At 31.2% G+C, this 25,360-nt stretch overlaps 1 protein-coding gene across 1 annotated transcript in view; it reads right to left on the bottom strand.

Annotated features, from left to right (window-relative positions):
• Positions 1-25,360, bottom strand: part of LOC118183877 (UTP--glucose-1-phosphate uridylyltransferase-like) — a 106,333-nt gene that overhangs the window by 41,489 nt on the left and 39,484 nt on the right. The window contains exons 5-8 of the mRNA XM_035353486.2: positions 20,218-20,351; positions 18,650-18,718; positions 10,986-11,119; positions 3,761-3,849 (exon numbers count right to left, since the gene is read on the bottom strand). Coding sequence (XP_035209377.1) covers positions 3,761-3,849; positions 10,986-11,119; positions 18,650-18,718; positions 20,218-20,351 — 426 coding nt within the window. The remainder of the gene's footprint in view (positions 1-3,760; positions 3,850-10,985; positions 11,120-18,649; positions 18,719-20,217; positions 20,352-25,360) is intronic.

The raw sequence follows: 25,360 nt of genomic DNA on the forward strand, positions 1-25,360 counted from the left end.
TGAATTGAAGTTAGTTTCCTACTGAGAATCTTGTGCTTCTGTAAAATTTAAATTTTGCATATGCACACTGCATAACAGTACAAACAGATGATTATGGCAATCACAATATTTGCATGACTCATCGTGCACTTAATGAATGCTGTTTCATTATTTGTCATACTATTTGCAATATTTTGAACCTGAGTGAGGAATATCAGAATATTTTCCTTGCAATATTCTGGACCTGTATCCGAAATATCAGAACTTTTCATTCAGATAACATGCTTAATCCATCAGATATTTCAAAATTATTTAAATTAGGAAAAATTGCAAATTCTTTGTTTGCGATTTTAGTATTTTGAGCATAATAAAAGATTTATACTGCATTTTCAAAAATTTAAAAATCTGAATTGCATATTTTCATTTGCTTCATGATTTAATCTTTATGATTAGTGACTCATTTTTAAGTACCCTAAGAGAATTACATTTAGACCAAGAAATTTTACAGACCTTTATAGAGTTTGATTCTCTTTGGTAGCATAAACAGATTTGTAGTAAATTATAGCTGTGCTTGAAGATAATGACAATGTGTTGAGAAGGTTAAAAATTACCTTTTTATTAAATCAAAACTTTAACAGAAAAGTATGTGTCATGTTTCACAAAACTCCAGCCAGCACTGTGGCAAGATAACTTAAAGTAACAGTTTAAAATTTAAATCAATTGGCATCAATATATAATTTAAATAAGCTAGTAGTCGTTTCAATTTAATGCAAACTTGGCTCACAAAACTAATTGCAGTAAGCATTTAAATACTCAGCAGCAATAATGCAAAGCTGAATGATTCAGGCTACCAGAACTGGGACAAACGCAACATGCGTGCACACCGGCAGAAACAAGCTCTGTCTTATAATCTGACAACCTCAGCTTAAATAATTAATTTAATTTGCATTCTGGTGAGGAAACAGAAAGAGAAGTCACAGTAAAGAGCTAAATAATAAAACTAATGGTTATGCAAAATAATAACCTTACACCTTAAATAAATAAGAATCTCAAATTTATACTTTCTAGACAAAACACAATTGAATAATTTTGCTAAATGTATAACAATTCAAATGCAGCAGAATTATCATTTCTCTAAAAATTAATCATGACAAACATAATCTTACTTAACTAATTCATTGTATTCCTCAGGAAAACTAAAACAAGAAGCAGACACTATGACATTGCAGAATAATTCTTCATTCACTACATGAAAGAATATTCAATGTCCGCAATTTTATTTCTGTTGCTCTTAAATATTTTTTTTTTTTTAAAGTGCAGTACTACATTTTCAAAGCTAAACCTGTCAACTTATAAAAGATGCTAAATGCAATGCTGAAATAAATTTTCAGAAACAATTTTTAAGATACTGTTTTTTTAGACACAATCAATGTCTAATTTAAAGTAAAATTCTTCAAGGAAGAAAATTCCTTCCAGTTATAAAATTTACTAGAATTAGGAAGATATAAAAGTGTTCAAAATTAATGCAATGAATTTTTATATATGCAGTGTTTTATAAAACTGAAAGGAAATTTTAATTAGAACTCAACTGAATTGATAACACTAAAAGATCACACACATATTTATGGTAATTTCTGATATTTATTATTATATTCAAAACTCATGAAAATCTCAGTACTTACAGATTAGTACAACCATCCAGACACATTTAGTGATTTTCTTACACACATACACACACACACAGACAGAGAGAGAGAGAGAGAGAGAGAGAGAGAAAAGGACTTAGAATTTAAAAAAAAAAAAAAAAAACTTCATTGTACAATACATATTTTATGCTTTAGGTAATTCTTGCAAAGTCAATTCATAAAACTGACAAGTGTATTTTGTTCCTTTAATTATGGTGGAAATTTCTTGATCCTTTTACAGATGGATCAAAAAGAGCTGTTCACGGTAAAATACTTTATTTCTGTAGATATTTTACCACAGTTTCCCACCCCCCCTTTTTTTTTATTTCCATTGCATGCAAAATCCACAAGTACACACTTTAAAATCGATTTTAAGACAAAAAATGTGACTTGACTACAAAAACCTGTGGAATATAATAAAATAAAGGCATTAGAAAATGGCAACATTGTATGTCAAATCTGGAGAATTGTTATCAGCATGGTTTAAAGCATTTGGTGCATTCTGAAAATTTAGTGACTTTCAACTATGAAGGATGCACTAATATGTAAGTACGAAAATGTACTTACATATTAGTGCATCCACCATAGTTGGAAAGAAAGAATGGGAAAATTTAAAAAGAATGGGACAGTTCTATAACTCCCGTTCTATTGGGCCGATTGAAGAAATTCAAGTTGCGTTTTTCGTGTCTCAAAAGAGCGACTTAGGATACATGTATTAGGTTTATAGTATATAGCACTGTTCTAATATAGGTATTTTGACACAAAATCAGTCTTTTTATGAAATGTCATGCCAATGTTTTTCCATATTTTGATTCTAAGACTCAAATTATGCCAAACTGCCAAGTTTTGTAATAATCGCATGAGAAGTTTTTAAAAAATTTGCTCTCAAAATTTTAGCTCCTCAATGTTAATTGAATTTGATATATATTTACTAATATCTTTTTTTTTATTATTATTGTTAAACTTACTTGATTCCTTCTTCCAGAATTCGAAATTTAGGCTTCATTCAAATATAGTTCGTACATTTTTTATGATTTATTTTTTAAATTTGTATTTTCAAATATTTTTATAAAGTTTTCAAAAAACATTTTTTTATTTATAACCTATAAAAAATTAGTTTTTTATAAAATTTCCTAATATATACATAAATTTACATATTAGAGTGTTTTCAAATTTGTCTTGCTTTTTTTTTTTTTATTATTTATAAGCGATAATAATGCCAAACAATAATATGCACTTTGTTAAAATTATTTGAAAGTTTGAAGAATGACTTTTTTCCTGCTCCTCTACAATGAAAAAAAAGAAAAGGAAAATAGGTTGCTATAAATTAAGAAGTTAGCCAAGTAAACTATTCTTGGCGAAAGATAAAAATATATGCCAAGATAAATATTTGAATTTCTCCATAAATTTCGCACCAAATTTTATAAAATTTAAAATTTACGCATAATTTGAGTCATAGAATCAAAATACGGAAAAAAAATGGCATGTCATTTCAGAAAAAGTCCGATTTTGTGTCAAAATACCTATGTTAGAATGATGCTATATATAAATCTAATATATATCCGAAGTCGGGCTTTCAAGACATGGAAAATGCAATTTGAATTTCATTAATTGAGCCGGTAGAACGAAAGATATAGAACTGTCCCCTCCCCTTTTTTTTTTTTTTTTTTTTTTTTTTTTTTTTCAGGCAGTGTACTAGGAAATCCAAATAGTTGCAACATACAAATGCTAATTTTAAACAAAATAATGAAACTGAATAAATTTAAAACTATATTAAAATACAATACCAATGATTCTTTCTATAAATATCTTCTTCAACATACTCCATTTTTTTTTTTTAAAGCAGAAATTTAGTCACAATTTTCACAATCAATCAAGAACTTTATATTTAAAGTTTGACCCTATCGCACTTTAAATTTGTTTGCATATAATCAAAAAAGTACTGTTGCAACCTTATCCTGGCTTTTGCTTCTTGAACCTTTTTGAAAACCTTATCCTGGCTCAGGCTTCTTGAATAATATACTGTATATTAAGAGATAAATAAAAAAAGAAGAAATAATATCTGATATAAATATTTTTATTCAAGGAAAAATTACCTTGACATCTGCATTTGTCTTATTAGTAACTTCCATGACGAATTCAGGTGAGGGCTGTTGTGTTGGATGAAGCAATGAATTAAGAATATCTTTACTTAAGTTAAAGACATTTTTCTCATAAATTAAAAATAAAATTTGTAAAATAAATAAAAATTTGAAACATCCAAAAAATTGCTACTGCATATATGACATTTTATTTTAGCTTGCAGGGTAAAAACTTAGAATTTGATTCCTTAAAGAAATCTGAAACAATAATAAAAACATAACAGTTTTGTAGCAATATAAATTTTGAAATATACATACCTGTCATATGTGCATGTGAAAGTATGCAACATCAGAATTTCAATGCCTAACCCTTTTCTACTAAAATTACATTAGAATTGTAACACTAAGTGATTTCAAAATTAATTTCTAAAAGAAATAAAAAGTAAAGAATTTGGGTTCAAGAATTTATATTCTTCTATCACATTCTAAACTATTTATAGCAGGTTAAAAGAACATGCCAAAACAACAAGAATCAGCATAGGTAGATTTACAAATATTATGCTGATTCTTGTTGTTTGACTTCTCCAATATTTATATAGGGTTTGCCATTTCTCACAAAAGAACAATCACTGCAATAAAATTATGAAATTTAGAGAAAGAGGTGGTCTGTTAATTCTATTGAAACTACTGAAACCAGAGAATTAATTAAAAGTTTCTGAAATTGTTACAGCTGATTGACTTTACGCAAACAACATTTTTTAAGAAAATAAGTTCCTTTCATCCTTCTTATATTATGGTGATAGCAATAAGAAATGTGCCTTGTGCTTATGTTGCTGCCAATAAATATGGCAACCCTAAGGAGAAGATTTTGTAGAAGCAGGGAAAGAACAGAATGTCTGTTGACTGGTGTGCATTTGAAATCATGAAATAAAGAACAATTTTTAATGTGTATTGTGTCTGATCAAAGTTCTTGATGAATGCAGTGGTAATATTTAATGAGCTATAGAAAACTAACATCAGCACCATTCAATAATGGTGACTTCTGGATATCGCTAAACAAGATTTTGTGGAAAGTTTGCAAGTACTTTCGTTTTTGATAACTCGCTATCTCTCAAGATGTCCTAACCAAAACTTATGGATTATATTGATTTTCATCCTCCAAATCAAAGATGAGTACTAATTATTGATCATTTCAAAATTTTGTTTTCTATTTAGCATTCATATTCCATTTTCTTTAGCTGCATTTTTCTTTTGGCTTAAACCTTGCACAATATTTAACCTACATGCTATCTGAACTCCAGTTTATAATCAAACAATCCCAACTAGTTTATTATGTGTGAAAGTATACTTATTTTTGCCACCCCAAATCTACCACAGAATCAAGTACTAAATATAATTGTGTAATTTCCCATCTTCTTCCAGATAATGTATCATTAGTTGGAGATCTAATTATGAAACCAGACTCTGACCTTTATACAAAGTTAAAAACTAAGTTAATAAACCAGTCAGAACAACCTTCCCAGCAAGAAATCTGCCAGTTATTATCTGGAGAGGAATTAGACTCTTGAAAAACCTTCCGATTTGCTTAGGAATAATGAAACATTGAAAAGAGTTCTAAAATGTTCCTGATAACTTAATGTTAGAATTATTCCTTCAGCCTTTGCTTTCAACTATTCAGTCTATTTTTGCTGTGGTTAATTAACAAAGTTTAGAAGTAAATCCAATCTCTGGAACTTGCATCATTTCCCACACATTCGATCAATCTGCTGAAAGTAACTCATTTAATGATATAGAAAAATTAAACAAATGTATTGATCATATTTCCTTTTCTTGTAGTCTCTTGTCAAATCATGGAGATTGCAATTATTCTATTTGCTGGTATCATGGGTGCAATAAAGGAAAGAAGCAGTTCAAAATATGGAGATTATTCTATTTGTTTGGTATCATGGACAGTTTTGGAGAAAACTGTAGGAAAGACAAGTGTACCAACCCTTGATCATGGGATAAAGGCAGCAAAGAATAGAGGTGATTTATTCTTTGTCTCAAATTTCACATCACCTGTTCAAAGAACATGTATGTTAAGAGTAAAAGCTTTGCCAAAGCAAGAGTGGCTCCATCAAACCACTTGCGCATATGCAAAATAGCTGTTGAAGGTCACATTTGTCAAGAGGTCAAACTTCTGTGTAACAATCCCCCCCCCAAAGTGTATCAACATAAATCAAATTAATGGTCCACATTAAGTAGATTAATTAATGGCTTGTTTATTTTGAGTAAAAATATCTACAAGAATCAGAGTTTAAATTATTGCGAAAAGCTCTATCAAAGAACTAATCCTGCATATTCTTTGGTTTTGTACCATATTCCTCTGTTTCTTGTATACCTGGTGATTTGGTGGCACGGTAGTAAACTTGTTTACTATATGTCTATTGAAACTTTCTTTCTTTGCATGCATCTTCTTGGTCCTGTTGGTTTGTGAATGGAGAACAAATGTTTCCTTCTTGGTTGATATTGGCTCTAACATGTCCTTACTTCTGGCTAACAATTCTTAAAAATGCAGAAAAACACTTCTCACTGCTAATTCTTCAACTATTCATGTTTATGGTCAAAAAAGCACTTTCTTTGGATTCCAAATTAAGAAAACAGTTTACTTGGGATTTTCTAATAACAAATGTTACTACATCCATTCTTGGAGGAGATTTCCTTCATTTCTTCGAATTTGAATTAGTGCCTGATTTTAGAAACAAACATCTCAAAGATTTCAAATGTAGTTTTAAACTGTAGGTTATTTGAAAAATGACACATTTATTCAGTAAAAACTGTTTTCAGTGATACACTTTATCACAATTATCATCACTTTTTCAAAAGACTTTCCTTCTATTACTACATTATTAGATCCTAACCAACCTATTAAGCACAACATTGTTCATTATAGTTCAAGAAGTAATTATGCAACCCCATTTCACATGGCTTCCCTTACTTGTAGACGATTATTGCACACTGAATGCCCAAGCAATGTAAGCTAAACATCTCATTCTTTGCTTGGCTGATTTTATTGCTGCATTGCATGGCACTAAAACTTTTAGTCGTGTTCATCTTATTAAGGCATATTATCAAATACCTATCAATCCTGATGATATTCATAAAACTCCCATATGTACATCTTTCAGTTTATTCAAAAGTTACATATGCAGTTCAGCTTATGCAACACATCTGCAACTTTTCAATGATTTATAGATGAAGTCACATGAGATTTAGAAGATTCCGAGAAACACTGCAGGCATTTGAAAGCATCATTTTCAAACTTTCAGGAATATGGACTTTGCACAAAAGTTCAAAATGCATCTTTGGCAAGCATCTATTGATATCTTAGGTTTTCACCTTAGTGAAATTGGAACTGAACCTCTTCCTGACAAAGTTAAAGGTATTTTAGATTTCTCTTGACCTACCATTCTTAATCAGCTTCCTCAATTTTTACGAATGTTTAAATTTTACAGATGTTTCATACCTACAGCAGCACACATTCTTTATCCTTTAACCCTCTAAGTGCTTTTGTTTAAGTCTCTCATTAGGTCACATGATGATGTCACATGAGATTTAGAAGATTCCGAGAAACACTGCAGGCATTTGAAAGCATCATTTTCAAACTTTCAGGAATATGGACTTTGCACAAAAGTTCAAAATGCATCTTTGGCAAGCATCTATTGATATCTTAGGTTTTCACCTTAGTGAAATTGGAACTGAACCTCTTCCTGACAAAGTTAAAGGTATTTTAGATTTCTCTTGACCTACCATTCTTAATCAGCTTCCTCAATTTTTACGAATGTTTAAATTTTACAGATGTTTCATACCTACAGCAGCACACATTCTTTATCCTTTAACCCTCTAAGTGCTTTTGTTTAAGTCTCTCATTAGGATCCATAGTTAAACAGCATTTATTACCTAAATTTCTATAATTATTTTTGTCTCCATTTTAACTTACATTTATTAAGGTGACATTTACATTATTGAAGAAAGTAAGAAAGAAAATTTTCTTAAATTATCAGCTAGCACATACTAAGTGACAAAAAGTCTCATGACTGGATAAAGCTGGTCCTGTCCCTCAGAGGATTGATAAAACTGTTAGTAGGACATATCAATAAAAAAGAAATCTCATTCTTGTGCTCAGGATTCCTTCACACATTTAAATCTAGAATGAAAATGATGAATAAGCCTTTATTGCTGCCAAAAATGCCATTGCTCGGGCTACCCTTTTGACACCCTATTTACAGAGCCCAGTTAAGCATCTGAGCAGATGATATCGCAATTGGCGGCATTCTTCTACAGTTGTCTCAGGAAACATGGGAACATATAGCACTTTTCTCTGAAATTCAAAAAAAGTCAACAGAAATGGTCTACATATGGCAGAGAATTATTTCCAATTTATTCTGTGATTAAAAAATTCCAAAACATGTTAGAGGGCAGGAATTTTCAAATTTATATGGGACAGAAAGCATTAATATATGTTTTAAGCAGAACCCCCACAAACACCATGGCAGTTACATCATTTAGATATTTTATTTCTGAGTATTCTACTAACGTTAGGTATGTGCAAGGTTCTAAAAGCCTCATTGTTGAAACTCTTTTGAGAATCAAAATTGATGCCATTACAAAATCTCCGTATTTTTATTTTAAAAAAAATTTCGAAGCTTAACATCCGGAAGTACAACACCTATTCAAAAACAATACCTCATTCTTGCAGCTGGAATTCAAAGACATGCCAATACTCTAATGGCAATATTCTTTGTGACATCTCTATAGACATTCTTTGTCTTTTTGTTCCAGATTCCTTTTGCAGACTCATCTTTAATCATCTTCATAATCAATCTCATTAAGAAATTGCAGCTACTATGAAACTCATTTGTTCTTGTTATATATGGCTCATTATGAAGCGTCATATCAAAAATTGGGTGAAATCCTTGACAGAGATCGAAAATACTTGACAAAGATCGAAAATACATACACACTAAAGTATTTTCTCTTCCTGATGCCTATTTTTCAAATCCTCATAGACATTGTTGGCCCATTACTACCATCAGAAGGTAACACATACCTTTTGACTCTAATAGATAAGATTTTCCAGATGGTCTGAAACCATTCCTATCCCCAATATGAAAACTATAACTATTAGCAGAGTTATTTTCAACATGCACATATTTCGCTTTGGCTGCCCATCGGTAATAACAGTAGACCAAGGTTCTGAAATGGAGCTACAAAATATAAGCAACAAATGCTAGGATACAAATGTAAAATGGGGAATTAAAACATACAATTTACATATAAGGTTGAGGTTGCATCACCAAATGCAAATAGGCAACCAAACTTAGCATAAAACAAATCCTGCAGTCACATCACAATGCCTTAAAAAGAGGCATGCTGGACCTATGCGTCAGTTCACAAGCAGAGATCCTAGATATCTGAGATAGCCAAAAGAGGATGAAATGCATTGGAGGGCTGTCGGGATGTTGTAAACTGGTGCAAAACAATCTGCTGTTGTGAGAGAGCTGAATATGCATCTAACAGGCTGTGGAATTATTACCAAAGGGATCAAAACCTCTGTACAAGACGTGGGTGGAGGATTACTACAATGGCAGATGATTGCATCCTGTTGCTATATGCAAGATGCCATAGATCACTAACAGCACAACAGCTGGCATCACATCTCTGTTACTGCAAGATGATCTATACCCCACCAAACTGAGTCGTGTCGACTGCATTAAGGTAGACTGTATACCCAATGACCTGTGGTTTGTGTTCTCTTGCCCTATCGCATGTCACAGCATGCCTGAATTGGGCTTGTGAACATCGCAGTTGGACATCAAAGCAGTGGAGTCACGTATTCTTTACAGATGAGTCTTGATTTAACATCCAGAATTATTCCTGAAGAGCAATGATATTGCAGAAGTCAAGAATGGTCTTTCAGTGCCAAACATCATTCAAAGAGACCATTACAAAGGAAAAGGCTTACTTGTATGGGTTGGGATAGCAACAAACAGAGACACTGACCTCTACATGATTCCAGGCGATTCCATCTCAAGCATGCGATATCGCAACGAAATTCTACTTTCTCTTATACATCTTTTTATCACCGCAATGAGTACTATGTCATATTTATGGATGATAGTGGCCACCTGTAAAGAGCTCAATTGGTGCGGAGTTATCTGGAGAGTGAAACCATTCTACATCTGTCATGGCCTGCTAGATCACTGGACCTTATTTCTATAAAATATGTGTTGGATAGGCTGGGATGACAGATAGCAGGTCACAGTGTGCCATCAGGCACCCTTCCTGAGCTCCAACATACAATACTACAGGAATGGGCACTACTGCCACAACAAGTGATCAACGATATTATTGTGCCTTACTCATTCTTAAGCATGCATTTCAGCTAGACAATATCATAGCTGTTATTAGCATGATGTTCCAATGCAATTCTTCTGACCAATTTGGTCTTTCACAATGTGATAGTTGTAATGCATGTGTTTTTATATGTCTTTGCTTTATTGTTTGCTACGTGGTCTAGTAACACCACGCCAACTTCTTAGAGATCAATTTCATACACATCCATTAAATAGTTTTTATTTTATTCTGTTATTTGCTTTTGTTGCCTATTTTTTTAGCAGGAGTGCCTTTTCAATATGAGTGCATTATAACCTTGTTATATGTAGAACCACATTTTGATCTCTTTTAATTTTACATCCTGACTTCGTGAAAAACATTCACAGTACGTATCCTCTGGTATATTTGACGATTTAATGTTGCTCCTTTGAGGTGAAATCAAAGGAACTAGGGAAAACTGCTGATAATGATAAGGAGCACACTTTGTGCCCGCTTTGCTGCTGATGAATATGGCAACCCTAAGAAATTTTTGTAGAAGCACAGAGAGAACAGAGACTATCTATCAAGCAGTTCATGTTTGAAGTCTTGAAATAAAAAAAAAATTAGTCTGTATTATATCTGATTAGCTAATATCAGTAACTGACAACTAACATCATTACCATTCCATAATATAAAGGAAAATTATTATTTAATAATAATCAACATAAATACTTTTTTATTATTTATAGCAGACTGAGTAAAACAAAATATAGCATTAAAATCCCAAATTTTATATTCACTGTATTTAAAGTTAAAAAAAAATAATCATGTACATTCAACTTCTTAGAAAATTTCTTTTATTAAATATTTTCGTTTGAAAGGATACTAAGATCAACTGTTGCTCCAAGATTATCAATGTTAGAAATAAAGCAATATTCACGTCCTTCTCTGAGGAAAAGCTCACAAAGTCCAGATTTGTAAAATGCTTCATAAAAATTACCATGGCCTGGAGGATACCACCTAAAATTAAAATAAATATGTGCAGGTAAAAGCAATACAGAAAACATAGTTTAATTAGAGTTAAATATTTTCTAACATACATTTGTGTAATAAAAGTACATCAACAGAGTGACTAATAAAAACCTAATCTTACATTAAAAAAAAAAAAATGAGGAAGCTTTTGTAATATAATTTAGTTAAGAGTAAAGATGAAACTGCAAATAAAATTTTCAAAGTAATTGGTGATTTTATGTCTGAGAATGATATTTCTTGGAATAAGAGCATTGCTATAATTTAAAATCCGAACTTTAAATTCAACAATATTTACGATTTTATCCCAAGAGATACGCAGTGAACACAAAATGCTTTTTTTTATATTTTGAAGTAAGGTGGTTATCCAGAGGGAAAGTTTTAAATCGTCTTTTTGAACTTCGATCAGAAAATCAAATTTCCCACCCTGTGATTGAAAATTTGAATTGGAAAAATGTTTATGTAATGAATTATAGTTGCCGTGTTCAGCATATTTAGCTGACAATTTTGGAAAGTTAAATGAATTCAATTTAGGATTGCAAGGATAAAGTGTTAATTTGTTTACCATTAGAGACAAAATAAATGCAATGATAAAAAAACTCGAGCTAATAATCAAGCAATTGGCTAATAATATTTTAAGCTTTTTACCACTTTTAGAAAGTTTTCTAATTGAAATTAAAAGAATTAACATCCAACATTAAAGAAAAATTAAGAAATTTATCTCTCTTAAACAGGCCCAAATTTTACACTAAATTTTAGAATTAAAATATTATAACTTGATTTTTGATAATTAAAATGGTAGCCAGTTTTTAATCTAATATGTTTTTATGTGTGCATATTTAATACAAATAGTGAATATGTCATGATAATGGCAAAATATATATTTCTATAATATTTCTATTTATAAATTGAAAAATTGTTGTAAGATGTGGTAGTGGTACTAAATTTTTTCAATTTTTGTTTAGATGGTACGCGTTGGTTCAAAAGGTTGAGAACCACTGATTTAGCTGACTGTCTACAGAAGATATTATGGAACCTTCACCAATGACTTTCTGAAGCATCGATTATCTCAAAGTGTTTGCTTCTCACAAGATCATAAGACAAGTTGCAATAATGTAAAAATTACTACACCAAATACTTTAACACAGCATCAATATATTATGATACACAGTTTGCAAACAGTTTTTTCCAACTGCATACAGAACTAAAATATATATTATATCCATTATTTAAATTCACTCTTAATTGGCACTACTCAAAAACAAAAAACAACATAAGTCAGTATACATGTTAATGTAATTTCATAATCTTCATCTGAATGAATCACAAAAATAAAATTATTAATCATACTTAAGTATAGAAAATGTTAATGAACCTTAATAGATATGCACATCTAAAATATAATTAGGTACATAAAGGAAAATAAAATTATTATAGATTAACTGATACTTTATTATTTTATTTATTATTTTTTACTACTACAAAGTCTCCTTTGTTTAATTAATTTTTAAAACTTTAACATATTTATTGAATATAAATGAATGCAAACATAATTAATATTAAGAACATATTAAAACAGATATAACACATATGCATCAACTAAAATTATCCCAAATTAAATTTCCGAATATAAAATGCACTATTATTATTTGAATTAAAATCTATTATTTTGAATTATTAAATATATTATTACTATTAAATTATTACTATTATTTGAATTAATAAATTTGAATTAAAATTAATTATTTATCTTAAAATTCATGAAGAAAGTTTTGAATTTACTCCAGATACATCTCATCACTTTTATCACAGCTTGCTTAGAAGTTTAAATCTCAAATTTCTCTTCTTTACAAGAATAGATCCCTTTTAAAATACTTGCTTTTTAATAGAGATTTCTAAAACCTAATAATTTTAATTAATGTGTCTGACCATCACTGTTCTTTTGCAGTGAATGGTGAAATCAAAAATTGCATTCTGGCATCAATTGTCTGTATCACACAAATACAATGCAATATAGCTCTTTCTTTCCCACATTTTACATAATTATTGCAAAATTCAGAAATTTGATAACTGAAGTGCAGTAAAAATTTTCTTTCTACTTCAATTTTGACAATTAAGATTTTCTTTATGCATTTTTTAATCATTGTATACTTTATGAAGCTTCAATTTTCTTGCATAACTTATTCAAAGGAAAAATATTTCAGCAATTCAGAACACAGAGATTTGCTTTGTTAATTTTATACAATATAACACATAGGACTACCTGCCTAATATGACAGACATTAAGCAGAAAACTCTTAAATTTCCCTTAAAAGTCCTCTACCAAGCCAGTTAGTTCCTCTCAAAAGTCATCTACAAAAGCGAAAGACTTTTCAAGAGAAAATAAATTAGATGTTCCTGGCTACTGACTGGCTATATTAAGATTTTGTGATCAAAATCATGAAACTTCCAAGTAAGTAATCCATTCCATAAACAGTTTGGCTTCTCAATCATCCTTAATTGTTATTATTTTGCTTTCTAACATTTTTCCTTCCTTCTGTTGCATTCTAAATGCATATCCTTAAAAAGATTTTTCTATGATTTACATTTCGGGCATTTAACATTTGCAATGTAAGACTTTTCTTTGTTTAAATGTAAGACTGAAGATAATCCTGAAATCAACTTTACATGTTGTTTCAGTTCTTTTCTATAAGCTATACCTGCCATTTAATAATATGACCAAAATTTTAGACAGACATATAGTATTTTTAATTTTTTAATTAATCAAAATTTTACGCAGACACCACTAAATTTGATCATGGTTAATGTTATTATTTAGATATTGTTATCAAATTGCCAAACTCCCACCCATTTATATATGAAAACATGGAAAATGCATCACTTATTGTGATGAACAATTATATTAATATGATCAAAATATTATGAAATAAAGTTTTTTTAAACTGAAATAAAGTCATCAAACAAAAGGCAAAATTACCAGATAAGGCCAAAAATTTATTTTAAAAATTGCAAGTGAGAAAGAAATGTTGCCAAATAAGGGATTAAGTTGTTAAACATCTTATTTTCAATTATAGTCAATTGTTTATATATTATTAAGGGATATCGTCAATATATTATTAAGGGAGAGGAAAAAAGAATGCTTAGTTTTGCAAATTTTGAGGGCAATCAGACATATGTTCTCCTTCAAGAGCAAAAACAAATTCTGCAAAATGTTTTTGTTTCTGGTATGGGAAATAAAATTCCTGAAAATAACCACAGTTGCTTTATGGTCCAGTTTTAAATTTTACATCGGCATGTTCTCTTCCGATGAGGAATGTCCTTTCAGTATTACGATCAGGGGTGTACAGCTCAGTAAAATAATTTTAAGAATTGTTATAAACAGTTTATAACTGAACTTTTGCAAAAAGCCATTATGAACAGTTCTTAACCCTTCAGTACACGCGCAGGACAAATTTTACCCCAGTGGTTTTTTTTCGGAGTTCACTCCCCAACATATAAATAAATGCATTTTCTTTGTTTTAAATGAATTCATAAATGACTAATAGCTTTGTAAATTTTTTTAAATCTTTTTTCCAGTTTTAATTCAAGATAATCTTGCTTTATCTTGAATACAAACATTATAATATACAAACATTTCCATACAGGTTACCTAAATTAAGCCATAAAAATCGAAATTTATGCAAAATTATTAACTTATATAAGATGCATATATGATTTCTTATATTAGAAAAATCAATTTTCATACGTACATATTTTTTAAACATAAGTGTTTATTATAAAGAGTGGTTTGATAAAGCACTAGAAAAATATGAATAGGCTGCATTCTTACTAGCTTGTTTCCTTAAAACTCAATATAATGTCATACAATTATTCATATCAAAGAATAGATTCTAAATACGATATTAAAATATATAAATAACACATAGGTTTCCCTTCTTCCCCCTCCTACCTGAGTTTAATTATTTAAATAATCTCGTTTTGAACAATCCTCACATAGTGAGACAACACATTTTTACGAACAATTTCTTAGGGTGAAGGTCTGCAATATCTTCTATTCCTGCCAACCTTTTTACTCCAGTTTTGAGTTCTTTCGAGAGAGATAGAATTGCAGCCCTTTTTAGGACATGTTCTTTTACAAGCTCTAATGCTAAATCTTTGAGGAAAGCTCTTTGATTCATATTCACTTGGTTGTTATTTGATGAAAGCGGTAAAGTCGTTAAACACTGGTAGTTTGGTCCGAGGTTCGAATCCTGCGAACGGGCTGGCTGCATGGGTGTTTTTGTGGTTTTACCCACGTGTAACATGTATACGAGCCACTTTCCTTCACAAAAAAGTTCTCCACGAAGGCATCCCTCCCCGAAGGCAGATAGCCCTCGAGGCTTTGCCGTAATTAAGTAACCTAACCTAACTCGTTATTTGATCAATGAATAATAAAAGCATTTATACCTGCAATGTTCTTTAGTCCAAAAAATACCGTTAGAGGCCAGCAACAGCATTTTCTTGAAACAGACTAAGTTCCAAATAACTCATCAACAGTATAAACATCACCTTTTGTAGAGTTGCAAAATGTTATCATTTCGAGCTTGAGCTGCTCTTTAGACAATGGATTGATTTGATTATCTTCATGCATGGACAAGAACTGATTTACTCTTTTTTGGAACATATGAAGTAAGAGTTAATGCTTTATCTCTAAACCCAAAACGCGAAGAATACAGAAGCCTGTTTTATTTGGCAGAAATTCTTCTGGAATTTCAGGCTTATCTTTTTGAAGTGTCCAAAACATGTCAATTTGTGCTTTTTTAATAATTCATTGGCCAAGGGAATGCTCATGTACCAATTGTACATAGTTATATTTCCTTCAGTGCCACTTATGGGTGCGATAAGTCTTTGTACAACATTCAATGCCACATTTGATTGTCTATACAGTCTGACAAGCTGCTGACCTGCATAAATTTCTAGGTTGTATGCGTAAAATGTGTGAGAATCGCACAAAGCAAAAGTTTTTATTCCATATCTTGCGAGCTTACTTTTTATATATTGCCTGAATTTGACACCTTTCTCAAAAGGGTTCTAATTTTTTGTCTATAGTACAATATTCAGATAAAGAATATATTTTTCATATGTTTTTGATAAATAGTTGAAAAAATTTCTAACAAGTGCAAGTCTAGCCATCATCTTTCGCTCTGCTCATAAATTTATGTCCTCAAACCTAATACACCTCAACAGGAAGTGGAATCGGTTGATAGACATTGTTATTTGAAAAACAGTTATTCCGCTTCCGTCAGCTGACCACAAATCTTTGTTTTGAGAAGTGCTGCTCTCAGCAATCCAGTGTAATACAATAGGAAAAACAATACCTTCAATTCAGCTACATTTGTCTCTTGTGCATCACGTTCTCTAGAGAATTTGTTTCTTATTGATAAAATGTATATGCTTGTTAATTTCACCAAATCTTCCATTATTTCTTCATCAAAAATTTGCAATAAATACTCAGTTGGATTTTTCAAATTTCTAAAGCTTTTCTTGACACCACGTAGATGTGTCACTATATTGTGTGGCCGTGTCTGAACGTTTTTCGAGGATAAATTTTTACTTCAAATAGTTCCATCTTTTCAAACATAAAAAATATTTGATGTCAAAGATATGCTCCCTAAATCATGTGAATCATCATATTACTGGTCAGAATCAGTTTCGTGAGCACTTTCAGAAATATTATCACACTCAGAATCGGAATCTTCCATTTCGCTATCAGTTTCAAAACTAGCGAGAAGAACCCGCAGTCGTTACTGTTCTTGCTCGTACGCACTCATCTCAATGAATGTCTCTCTAGAAGTGAAACGTTAGTACATGGGTAGTTATAATTCCATTGCACATTCCTTCCCCGAAAACACATAATCCCAAGGACACGGAGAAAAATTCCTCTGGATGACCCCTTCCTAACCTTGATCTTGAAAGGTACATGAAGTACTAGAAAGGTCATGTACGACCTTCCCTTATTTTCTAAGAAAAGACTACACGTGGGGTGGATTTTACCTCAGCGCGTGTGTTGACGGGCTAAACAACCTTTTTCAATAGCTTAATTAAAATGATGCAAAAGTACCTATTTATATGTTTCTAGTTGTATTCAGTTTAATTTCATTATTATTTTGAAGAATATTTTTCCTGATCAGTTAATGTTATCAAAATAACTGTTGACAAACATAATCCAATTAAATGGCACCTGCTGTAACACTTAATTTGTGAGAAGAAATGCCATGTCTAAGACAGTTTTTCTTGTGTGATCATATAGTTTATACAAATAAAAATTTAATTTGCATGAAATTTATATCTTTCAAAGCATATATCAAAATCCACAATTCTAGTCTGAACTAAAATTATAAATCTTATAAATAAATTTGACTAAGACTATAAGTCAAATATTATTTGAAGGACTAATAATAATCCGTTGGTTGACTGATCATAGCCAAAGCACATGAAAGTTATTTTAGGAGAGATGCCTTCATGGGCTTTTTACAGAGAAACTGGCTTGCATTCCCATGGACATAAGGAAAACCACAAAACTCTATGTAGTCAACACACTTGGCAGGTAGAAACCAAATACAGTATGAACTACCAGTGTCAAAATATTTTGACTGCAATATAATAAAATAAAAACCAATTAAAAAAAATAAAATTTTTTCTTATGTTTACTATTAACGGCATTTTTGATACACTCCTAACAATCAAGGAGAATACATATTTTATAAAATTAACTGAATAAGGAAAATCATATGATGTTAATTATGTGAAATAGTCAGTGTTGCCACCTTTTCAAAATAGCTGAACCAAACATTTTAAAATTGGGATGTTTACAGAAATTAAAAAGTTAAATATTTCTTGATTATTTATAGTGAGAAAAAATATTTTCTATTATTTTATTATTGTTTTCATTAGATTTTCTCTTTTATTAATTTATTATTCATTAAAATACTTAGCCAATTGATTGATTTTAAAATTAATAACCTGCTTTGGCTGCTTTATAAAAAAATTCAGTTGTAAAAATATTTCGGTTAAACCTAAACGAAAGGTTTAAACAAGCAGCAAAATAAAAATTACCTTTTTAATTATTTATTTTATTTATTTAATGTTTATAAAATAATGTATATACATATTGAGTAATTATTTACTTATAGTGAATAATTAACATAGAAATTAAAAACTTTTACATTGAAACAGTGACATTTGCTTTAAAATATTTGCAAGTTAGAAATTCAAAATGAACTGAATTAAATGATTCATTCGGAAGTTTGGGTGGAGATGAAATTATATTTATTATTCACTAGAATAAAATACTTGTAAATAGTTTTGCTAATTTATTTCATTTCATCATAATTTCACTATTTATATGAAAACTGGACAAATTAATAGTGAAACTAATAAATCTAAAAATAAATCAAAAAAGGCTCATCCAGGTAAAAACGGGGCAGGTGGCAACATGAGGAATTACTTTTCAACATTATCCATTACTCAAGTAAAACTTACGCTTCTGGATCATCCTCTTCAAGAGAATATGCAATAGGCATTAAACTTTCTTTATTTACTCTGGGATACCTGTAATGCAAAATAACAACAATATCAAAAACAATGCTAAGTAATTAGTATAAGTATTACACAAGATGATGCATTTATACCTTCGAAATAAAATATATATATATACACAACTGAAAATTGAAAACATATTCCATTGTAATTATTACACACTTACTTTAAACATTAAAACATATTCAGAAATATAGTTGTGTAAAAATGAAATCAAAATGCACAAATCAGAATTTTTCCATTCAATATTTAAGAGACATAACTGAAGGGCTTGCAGCAAGAAGAGCCCATGTCCACTTTGGTAGATTTTGTGTTCACGAGTCTTTTTTGTTAAAAAAAAAAAATCGTTCTTTGCATTGAAATAACCATAAAAGATCATTTTTACTAGCACTTTTAATAAAGACAAACATTTAGAACAGAAGTTAAAAAATGAATTTTTGAGAATTTTGTTTAATTTTCCGAAAATTTAAAAATGTGAACTGGGCCCTTCTTGCTGCAAGCCCTTTAATTTATGAGCTTATACATCAATTGCGAGCAATTTGATTAAATTAAAATATAGAGAAGCAATTTAAAAAAATTTAATGCTCACAGATCACTATAAATAAAAGCAGCTTGCCATAGAAATTAAGTTTTTAAATTAAAAAGGAATTCTTGTCACTTATGAAGTGTATAAAGAACTTGTGGTACATTCCATTTAGCAAATGAAAGATGAAAATGATTTCATTAATGGTTTAAAGTTAAAAATTCCAAGCAAAATTTTAAGCAATTCTTATTTCTAATTTACTGAAGTATAAGCTATTTTAATATTGATTAAAGTGACAATATCCAAATTCTATTCAAATTCTATTGCAAGTATTTTTTATCTGCATCAAGTAATCATATCATACATTCAAATGTTATTTTGGGTTAGATTATTTTTACATCTTTCCAAATAGTATGATATAATTTGTTTAAGAATTACAAAAAGAAAAACATTAAACAAAAGACATTATTTGATCTTTAAAAAGCACATGCACAGTTTCGACAAATATTTTCAAAAACTTAGCTCTAGCCTTTTTATATTACAAAAAAGCTTTGTATTTCTACGACATTTATATTTTTAATCTATTTTTAGAATAATTTGTGTACTTCAGAAATTCTTAAATATACTTGACAAGAAAATTACTGACATTATAATTATCAATATTGTGAGCCATTTATATCATAAAAACTGCAAGATTAAACATCAGTATGAATTTTTCTTCCCAGATATTTAGAAATGATCATAACTGATATACAACACATGAATAACATCAGATAAATTGCAAGTGTGCACGCAAACATACATAACATACAAAACAGAGAAATAAAGTTACACATACAGTTTTTTTAAGAACTAAATTATTCTTCTAGCTAATGTCATTTGAGCTTCACATTCCCCATATTTAATTTAGCCTATTATAACACCAACAGTCCTAATGAAAGTATCAACAAAGACTAGATAGCATGCAGTTCAAACAAAATTTACCTACTTGCTTTGTGTAAATGTGTGAATTTTTATCCTGAAGCCTCGATACTTTCTTAAAACTTTTTGTGTATCTTCCTCAGTATTAAATGAATTCATAAGTACTAATGGCACATCAGCATCATATGTATTATTCAAATGCTATAAGAGTGAAAACAAATGCTCTAAGTCTCTAAGTAATAATGCTTCAGATGAGCACTTCCCAAACCAAAATGAGTGACCAGTTCCATGTTAGGAATTAGAAAGGAATCTAAGTTGCATTATAAGACAAAACAGAAATAAATTAATAAGCGCCTTCATGTCTATAAAAGTAAAATAATTTGAACACAAGTTTAAGCACAGTTCTGATATAGCAAGACTCTTCATGGTTAATTTAACAGTTTACAAGACTGAGATTCTATGTCAATTCAACCATTTTTGATAGTGGGATTAACCTGACCAGGTCATAGGCAAATATAGTTTGGGAAATGCTATTTTAAAATTCTTTTTAAAAAAATAATTTTTTTCAATCAAACAAAATTATAAATTTTCCACACTTATGATTTTTTACTTCTGGGTAAAAATTTTCATCCTAACTTTTCCATGCTATCATAATATATTTATTATCTCTGTGAAGTGTTGTGCCTCTCTGAATCAGAGTTAAATTCTTGATAATAGATTATTTATTTACATGCATTTACAACAATTAGCATCAAATCAAAAATGTTTCATGAACTATGCAAAGATATCTTTTTTTGCTTGAGGCAAAAAATGCATTGCTTCTGAAAAAACAGGAAAAAAAAAACTACCTAGCAGCACTTCTTTAAAAGCTTTATGAAAGTTCAGATATAAGTTAAAAATCACAACCTATATCTCATTTTTTAAAAGAATAATACGATTTTTATACAAGCACTATAAATATTCATACAGCACAAAATACACTTCAAAATGCAAGATCCAGAATCATCAGGACATCAGTTATCTGTATTTTAGACCATCAACTTAAATCTAGCAAGCAGATGTGTAGAAATTATAAAATTAGATACTACAAGAAATAGTTGTTTATAACCTTAAGAAAATCAAAATTTACCAAAAAAAAAAAAAAAAAAACATAATATTTATTTGTTTTATTAAGTACTTCTTTCAGTGTTTAAATCTTTCTGCTTTTAACAATACCTTTGTCACTTTCCTCACTATTATTTTTAAAACCATATTACAGATTTGCCATCTGTTAATTGACTGATGATAAAGGCACTGTCATGCAATGGAAAACTTCTGTTATATCTTCTTCATTTGTAATCAATCTTCTGCATTTGTTCGCAAATTTCATTATTTGGAAAATTTTGCCTTCAATGTGTATGTCTGAAAACCTTCCAATTTGCAGCTATCATCATCATCATCATCACTATGAAATATGATAGATGGCCATAAATTATGCCAAGCATATTTTAAAATACCTACAAACACATCTTCTAATTATCTGGCACAGCATATTTTAGGTATTTAGCATATTTTAGGCAACAAATTTTTGAATGGCCTTCCCATTGTTCAGAAAATATTGCATAGATTTTAAAAAGGCTACATATTTGCAAAAAAGCTATATATCTGCAAAAAAAGCTACATATCTGCATTTCAAACATGTAGCATTCTGATATCTTCTAGCTCAATCACGGATGTACAATTTTGCAGAAGAAAAAAGGCTGAGATATTATTTTTCACTAAAAGAATAATTTTTGCATCTTTCGGCAAACCAGCTAGCTTCAAATATTGCCATGCCTCCAGTTATGAAATGATTTTCAAACCAATCATTCATTAATGTTTGTGTCATGCACACTATTATTTAAATAAAAGATGATGTGGAAATCTTTACTCCTTTAAATACCCAAGATCATGCATCTTTTTCAATTAAGATGTAATGTATGTCTCCCTCCTTACTACATGCCTTCTTGGTCTAACTGGAAACACATCAAACACATCTGGCTAGTATCGGAAGATACGGAGTTTAAGTCCCATTAAGAGAACTACATTTTTCATGTCTCCTGCTTCAACAAACTAAGGGTCTCTACAACTGGCATCCAAACAAAAGTTGGTCGATGATATTGGGTCCTGGCCTCCAAAGTCGCATTTTAATTGGGCAAGTATACAAAGTTTCCCCATCTCTGGTGTGACTCAACAAATGGAAAGACAAAGAAGTCAGAAGAGACCATTTGGAAAATGGTGACACTAAACCCATAACTGAGAGAATGTTATCTTCAAATAAGAAACCTACCTACCTGGCAGGACATTTTGATCTACAGTCCTACAGGTGACAGGGAAGAGCAGATCGGGCGGGTAACCGGGTAGTCCTAATAATCCGGCAGGCTTACTAGGACTATTCGGGTATCGTCCGGAATCCACAACTGTACAACATAATAATTCTTTGGTGCCCCAAAAGCGCAGCATCAGGAGCTTAACAGAAACTTTTGTTGGTGCTGTATATTGAAATTTGAGCATTTTACAATAATTGTAATTTAGAATACAATATTTGTATACTGGTGCACACACTGCAGCTGTTACATAAATATTACACATTAATAATTAAACATTACTGTGGTGCATTTTATGTGCACCTAGGTTTAAACACTGGGAATAAATTATTACAATAATGTTTGTTTTGCATATGCATATGTTGTTGCATGTACATAAACATTCCACGTTAATAATTAAACACTTTACTCTTGGTTACAGGCCATTTCTACAATGATACATACATATATACATAAATAAATACACACATAAGTTATCCTGGTGCATTTTACATATATAGTAGCTGTGGATAGGTTAGTTACTTTAGAATGTTCATGTACTGGGCTCCATCATATGCACACTAAATAGCACACTAACAAGCCGCACAAGAGCACTAGTACCATACAATGAGACACTCAGGAATAAGGCAGTAAGTACCAAAGACTGGGCAGGAATCTGTAGTGCAATAGGTGACATGAGAAATGTCCTGTCCCAACTACAGTCCTACAACTGTCTACAGTCCTACAACTGAACAATAGTGGACTCTTTGGAACTCACTCCATATCTGAAACAATGCCTTGTATGAGAAGTTTTTAATCATATCAGGGAAAGGCATTCTGATGACAAGCTGATACTTCTAAGAATCCGGATCTCAAGATATCCTTAAAAACTATATAGATATATAGGAGGCCAATTCGGAATAATCACGACTTTGCATAGAGTTCAAGAGCGCTTCTACTGGAATACAGTCACAGGCTCACGTCCAAAAGTGGTGCCGATCATGCAATGCTTGTGCAAGCCAGAAAGGATTGAAGAAACGCACCTGAGGAAAACTGCAACATTACAATATAGAAGTGCTTTTTGAATGCATCACTTTTGACATCCTGGGCCCTCTGCCACTAATTGCTGATGGCAGCAACTACATCCTCATTGTCATTGATTACTTTGCAAAATGGACCAAAGCATATACTATCCCTTATCAAGAGGCTGCCACTGTAGCAGAGGTCACAGAATTGGATTTCCAAATTTGGAGTGCCTCTTTAGCAACATCTGGATCAAGCAAGAAATTTTCTCAGCTGTAATTAGAGAACTCTGTAAACTACATGGTACAGACGAAACCCAAATGACACCTTTACATCAATAGTCAGACAGCATGGTAGAGAGGTTTAATTAAACCCTCCTTAACAACCTCTCGCTAATAGTTTCCAAAAACCAACAGGTTGGGGACCAGAAGTTATGTCTGTTCTTACTGCCCTATTGAAGTGTTGCTCATGAGACTACTAGCTACTCCCCATCCCAGATGCTCTTTAGTCATGACCTTCACTGCCTTGTGATCGATTATAGGCTTGCTCTTCAGATGCATCTTCATAACCTGAGAAGTACATTCAGGATCTCAAGCACAGTTTGAAGTGATGCAAAATTTTGAATGAAAGCAAGTCAACTTGGGGATGCAGAATTTGATGACAGCTACAGCATGTTGATTTAACCATTTGACTGCTACACGGTGCAAAAGTGCTGCGTTCATTTGTCTCGAAAACCGCGACACAGTTAATTATTTTAGAATGCGCTTATGTTACAAAGTACGTGAAAGGTAAAGACTACGTATGTTCACACCCACAAAGCAACAAAGACATACTGAAACTCGCAGCGCAAAAGACCTGTATCGCGGTTTTCGAGACAAATGAACGCAGCGCTTTTGCACCGCGTAGCAGTCAAACGGGTGACAAAGTGTGTTTACGGAATCCAACTCAATGGAAAGGACTTTCTCCTTAACTGAGGATATGGTTACAGAATCGGATTCGGCAAAAAGGACTTTCTCCTAAACCGCAATCACCCTGGGTTGGTCCTTACACAGTTCTAAACAGCTTGAAAGTTGGTAAACTTGGCTACCATTTGGTGACATTTGGGTTCGATCTCTGTATAATTATAACTTGTCCTTTCCTATGTACACTGGTCATCTAAATTAAAGGATAATGACAGAAATAAAACATAACTGATACTTAATGAAAAATTATTAAACAGAAATTTGTACAATAGCATCAGTTAGCATAAACTGCAATGTCTGACAGTTGATTATTTGCAAAATATTGAAATTGAAACCAAATTTATGGAAACTGGAAATTGATAGGAAAATTAAATATCACTTCTGTGGAAAAAATTTTTTAATATAGTGTATGGCCATGTCGGACAGATATGCATACCTCATATCTTATTTCATAGACTTTGCAAAGTGTTGATCAAGTCTTGTGGGATTGAAAGGCACTCTTCTAAAAGTCCATTTTCAGCTCTTGGAGTTTCCTGGGAAAAATTCAGCACTCTGAAATTCAGGACGGTGAGCCCACACAGGTGAGCAAAGTCACCAATCCATCCCAGGTGATATCTTCTGCTTGCAAGTATTCTAGCACTACATATGCTCGATGAGGCACTACATATGCTCCATTAGTAAAAACCCTGGTCCAACAGCACCCCTAAACAGTCTAACTTGGGGTTCCAATACCTTATCCATATATCTCTCAGCACTTACAACTTCCTTAAAAGACATGCAGCCATTTTTCATGATTCCTCTCCAAACCATTAAACCACAATCGCAGAAACAGGATACTTCATGGACAAGGGAAGGCAAGTTGCGTGTTTCTTCTGTCCAGATCAAAACATGTCTAAAATCA

Source organism: Stegodyphus dumicola, chromosome 5, assembly GCF_044657685.1.
Source record: "Stegodyphus dumicola isolate Sdum_Otavi_A_Nest chromosome 5, ASM4465768v1".
Taxonomy (NCBI): domain Eukaryota; kingdom Metazoa; phylum Arthropoda; class Arachnida; order Araneae; family Eresidae; genus Stegodyphus; species Stegodyphus dumicola.